Consider the following 5,931-nt stretch of genomic DNA (forward strand, 5'->3'; position numbering starts at 1 on the left):
AAAATAAGACATGGTGTTCTCACCAACGGGTGTGTAAGAAATGTAAATACATATTACATGTTCCAGTTATATATTAGAATTATACATCCATATGAACCTGTATATGCATTACATATAAGAAGTGAAATATAGAAATAAATGGAAAATTTAATAGTCCTATGTGCAAATCACATTAAAAAAACAGTTGTGGTTTTTTTCATCCATCAAAAAACCTAACATTTGCATAAATTTTGTATACAGGGTCAAAATTGGCTGGACATTCTGCCGGACATTCGGTCCGTCAAGCTACAAAACCAACAACAAAACATGTCAACGTTACAGCTTGTAATACCCCTTGATGATACTCACCTGTGTGATCGTGGTCAGTCTGTCTTGTAAGCTACGTAACGTTTAACCATTACATCAATCCACGTACAATGGAATACATAACTGCCAAGATGACGGCTCATTTGTCACTGCTCTGTGGTGAGGTATAAAAGACTGCAAGAAACCATCTAAAGTAACATTATCAACAGACATCAACAGGTACGTGTCTTTATTCATTTTCACATGCAAATGCATTCCGTTTATGTAAATAAAGGGTAATTTTCAAAATGACCGTTTGTCTTTTTTTTTACGACTTTGGAGGAAAACTGTGTAGAGGTTTGGTGGTGGGGTGGGGGTTTACGTTTTTATATGTGTGGGGTTTTGTTTTTGTTGATTTTGTGGGATTACTTTTGTCACATTTAAGAAATTGTTGTGGTAACATTTTTTAGGCCCCATAAAATCGTAAATATTTATCATAGATCTTTGAACTTTTGTGTATAAAGTTAAACTAAGTGATCCATGGATGATCTACACTTGTTATAACCTGTAACAACAAAGTGGATAGGCGAGGGCCATGGTACGTACCTACAGATCCAAGCTTTGAACATTCTGCCTAATTTGTTTTGCGATGGCATACGATGCCCAGTGACGACTGAATTGTAATATTACATACTTTAACTTCTCATCGTGGTTTAGTTGCTACTACCTAAAACAAAAATCAGCACTCTTACCCTGTTTATTTGCGTCATATGTAATAAGCCATTCATGACCGTTTGTGTTTGATTCGACTAACGTCATAAAGTATCACCTTATTCGCATCTTGCACATGCATGTTGGTGTCTTTTTCCCCTAGAACATTATCAGCTATGATGTTTTGCTTTTTTAATTGACTATCGCCACCAAGCATTATTTCATTCTGACGTTCACGACCTTTTGCTTTTTTTATTTACTATCACCAACAAACCTTATTTCATTCACGAATTTTTGCTTTTTACATTTACTATCACCACCAAACATTATGTCATTCACGACGTTTTGTTTTTTAATTGGCTATCGCCACCAATAATTATTTAATTCATGACCTTTTGCCTTTTGATTCGCTACCACCAGCAAGCCTAATGTCATTCACGACTTTTTGCTTTTTATATTTACTATCACCACCAAGCATTATGTTAGTCTTAACGTTTTGCTTCTTAAATCTAACATCACTACCAAGACGTATGTCATTCATAAACTTTTGCTTTTTAAATTTGCTATCACCACCAAGAATTATGTCATTCGTGACCTTTTGCTTTTTTAATTTGCTATCACCATCAATAATTATGTCATTCGTGACCTTTGCATTTTAATTTGCTGTCATCACCAGAACGTATGCCATTCAAACCTTTTGCTTTTCTTTTATTTACTATCATCATCAAGCGTTATGTCGTTCACGACCTTTTGCTTTGTTTTATTTCACCATCAAGCATTGTGTCATTTTGCTTTTTAAATTCATCACCAATCATTATGACATACTTAACTTTCTGTTTTTAATATTTACTATCACCACCATGCAGCAAGTCATTCACAATCGTTTACTTTTTCAATTTACTATCACCAATCATTATGTCATTCATGACCTTTTACATTTTAAATTTACTGTCATCAGCAAGATTCTAAGAATCACTCTATTCACTACCCGTACATGCTTGTTGATGTCTTTCCCCAATATCAATCTACTCAAACAGATAGATAACTAGTTTAACGTGCTCATATCCCACTAGTGTTTCGAACACGCCCATCCCGAGTCCGACCTCTAATAGGATCGGTGGCCTGACTCGGGACAGGAATATCTACAGGTTCTAATAGACCAAATAGACTAATAAACCTGATATAAGCAGCGTTTCAACACACCCAGGAAGTACAGCAATAAAAAGTGTGGCACCTCACATCTAATCTACTTGCAAGAAAATGGGAGGTCACCTACCATTTAAGAGATTTAATTAATGTCTTTAATAGCAACCGTCATTTTTGCTGAAAATTGCAGTTCTATTTTTGGGGTATCCCGCATTAGTTTCAACCTCTGGTATATACTGCATAACAATGCATAACAAATAAAAGTGTATTTATTTAATGTCAATAAATAATAGTATTTGCACAAATAATCAATGTCACATATTACTACTAATCACACTCACAGCTGCTTTTACTCCGTACTTCGGTGCACCTCGAACTTTGACACGGAACTCTCTTCTTTGGTACTATGCAACCTACACAAAGCATCACTCGCGACATTTTCAAAGTCTTTATTTGACCATCACGACCTTATATGACGTCCTTCTCCTTTCCGTGTCTCTCTTTCAGACTCGTCACCATGCTGAAGATCGTCATAGCCTTGGTCCTCCTTGTGACACTGGTCCAGATCGCAGAGGCTGGCATGCCATTCCACCGAAGACGCAGATACTGGGGAGGTTACGGTGGAGGATACGGAGGTTACGGAGGATACGGAGGTTACGGAGGATACGGAGGATATGGTGGTGGAGGTTACATGGGAGGTTACATGGGAGGTTACAGAGGAGGTTACGGAGGAGGTTACGGAGGAGGTTACGGAGGAGGTTACGGAGGAGGAGGAATGGGATCACTTTTAGCTTTAAGAATGTTCGGTGATGACGGTCTTTTTGATTACGGTGAGTGATATAACAGAAGTAGTTACCTGTCTGCCTGCATGTGTCTGTATGTCTGTGTGTGTGTGTGTGTGTGTGTGTGTGTGTGTGTGTGTATGTATGTCTGTGTGTGTGTGTGTGTGTGTGTGTGTGTGTCTGTGTCTGTGTGTGTGTGTGTGTGTGTGTGTGTGTGTGTGTGTGTGTGTGTGTGTGTGTGTGTGTGTGTGAAAATATTTACGTTTCTGCATCACATTTACGTTTTTGCATCACCTTTACGTCCTCAGTCTATTCCACTAGAATTACCAACACACAATACTTTAAAAAAATAATTTAAATATTATAGTATATATCTGCAGTATAGCTGACTTTAATGTTTACTGTAACATAAGAAGTTAATATGTATGGAATGCAGTTAGTGTAAATATACAGGAATATTTTTCTATCGTAATTTAAAACAATCCTGTATTGTATGGTAAGCTGTAAATTTGGTGCTGAATAGTGTTTTAATCTTGGTATCTTTTTTATAACATAAATAAAAATCTTAAGAAAATAAATGTTAGTCAGTTGCAGTTTCACCTACGTCTTGCTGCAAAAAAGTGACAAAATCGCCCAGCTCAGAAATTTTGTTTAATCACACCACTAGAGCACATCGAAATTAAAAAAATCCAAGATTGCCGCGTGGTTATAAAATTGTCTCTCGTCTAAACCTGTCCCACAGTATTTGCACCGGCCTCGGTGTTGTCGTGGTTAAGCCATCTGACATAAGGCTGGTAGATACAGGGTTCGCAACCCGGTACCGGCTCCCACCCAGAGCGAGTTTTAACGACTCAATAGGTAGATGTAAGGCCACTACACCCTCTTCTCTCTCGCTAACCACTAACAATGAACAACTAAACGTGTGTTTTCCATCTATTTCATACCGAAGATTATATCATCATGGAAGACTGATAAAAATAAATAGGAAATAAAATCATTTATGTGCATTATAGTCGTTTACTTATAAACCTATATAGTCCGTCCCATCATTCTATACAAATGTTGTTGGGGTTTTGTTTTGTTTGGGTTTGGGGGTTTTTTGGGGGGGAGGGGGTTGGGTTTTTTTTTTGGTAAATAATTTCAATTTGGTTTAACGTAAGAACAAAAGTAAAACTTTGTAGGCAATTTGCAAATCAATCGACTCAGAAACTTGTAGTAAATTCCACAGTATAAATAGGCGTTCCCTGTGGGACGGACTACATGCTTACGATGTTTTGTGAAATTGGATTCTGGTTTTTAAATACAAACATAGCTACTGATTATCATTTATTTCCCGTTTCCCAAAAACTAAAATAATAAATAATAAACAACAACAACAATAATAATAACAATAAACAAACAAACAAACAGACAGACAGACAGACAGACAGACAGACAAAAATATACAATCACCTCACCCTGCGACAAAAATAATTTAAAACAAGTATAAATAAACCCATATATGTGACGCGGGTAGCTGTTTTCACATTCTATATACTTCATTCGTTATCAAGTTGGAGGTATCACAGATTGTAAATTGAACCTCTTTGAAATTTGATGCAATGGTTACTTATCACTGATAATCAGTGTGTGTGTGTGTGTGTGTGTGTGTGTGTGTATATATATATATATATATTGTAAGATGTTTCCGACTAATAAAATATTTCTACGATTAAACTTGCATATTAAATATATTTTCTTGTTTAGAATATCAGTGTCTGTATATTCAATGTGTTTCTGGTCGTCTTAATATTTGTAAGAAGCCCAAACTGGATTTTGTCTTCAAATAATTTTGATAACTATCAGAAATAACTATCAGAAACACGTTTAATATACAGCCACTAATATTGTATGCAGAAAAATATATTTGATATGTAATTACAATCGTTAAAAAGTCTCCTTTAGCCGATAACATCTTAATAAGTGCAGTAAACTCATGAATGTCCCTTTAATTGAAAACTATTGTCTTGCAGGAAGAAGAATGGCAGCCGGTACAGGAGTAGGAGTCATTGGATAAACAACAGATGGTCTAACATTTGGAGCATGCTGCACAAAACAGTCAAGTCAAACTCACAACGGAATAAAGGATTGCAAAACAATGTTTTTTTAATCTTAAATGTTCTAGCTCATGTTGTTGTTACTATTGTTTATGTCGTAGTCATCATTGTTGTTGTAGATAGGTAGATAGATAGATAGATAGATAGAGATATATAGAGATAGATAGATAGATAGATAGATAGATAGATAGATAGATAGATTAGATAGGTAGATAGATTAGATTAGATTAGATTAGAATAGATTAGATTAGATTAGATAGATAAGATAGATGTTGTGTAATAAAATGCTTCATTAAAAGTACCGTGTTATTGTTTGTATAGGTATAATATATGATTTTCGGGTTTCTTCTTGAACATCTCTGATCAGAACTGAGTATACGCCAAAAACAGCGTGCTTGAACGTTAAAATTTGGATGTAATCTGAACGACAAAACCGTTTCCCGTGATCAATACCGTATCTCTCTCTGTACAATGCATAATCGAATGGGCATTTAAAAAAATAGTGTTCGATTCCACGAATCTCTATCTAGTGCCTCTTCTATAGGAGGACAGCCACTCCTGAGAATATCCTTTACCAGACAATACATCCTTTTGACCGCCTCAAAGAGGACTGCCTTTCCCAGACTAGTTTACAACATCATAGGCAGCTCAAGACAAAGCTCATTGGAAGGAGTACAGCTGTGATGACATGCACTCATGAATCACTGTCAGAACGGTGATGATATCAGGTGTTCGTGAAAGATGAACGTATTCTGCTCCATTGGATGACATGCACTCATGAATCACTGTCAGAACAAAACACAATTTTTAACAACTAAACGGCTATGCAGTCCAGTTTTTTGTTTGTGTAACGACACCACTAGGACACAGTCATTTATTAATCATCGACTATTGGATGTCAAGCATATGGT

At 36.1% G+C, this 5,931-nt stretch overlaps 1 protein-coding gene across 1 annotated transcript; it reads left to right on the forward strand.

Moving 5' to 3' along the window:
* Positions 1–2,659: 2,659 nt before the first annotated feature.
* Positions 2,660–2,980, forward strand: LOC121374594 (neuropeptide-like protein 29). The gene has a single exon (XM_041501700.1). It carries the CDS (start codon positions 2,660–2,662, stop codon positions 2,978–2,980), a length of 321 nt encoding a protein of 106 aa, XP_041357634.1.
* The last annotated feature ends 2,951 nt before the right edge of the window (positions 2,981–5,931 follow it).

Source organism: Gigantopelta aegis, chromosome 6, assembly GCF_016097555.1.
Source record: "Gigantopelta aegis isolate Gae_Host chromosome 6, Gae_host_genome, whole genome shotgun sequence".
In the NCBI taxonomy this organism is placed as follows: Eukaryota; Metazoa; Mollusca; class Gastropoda; order Neomphalida; family Peltospiridae; genus Gigantopelta; species Gigantopelta aegis.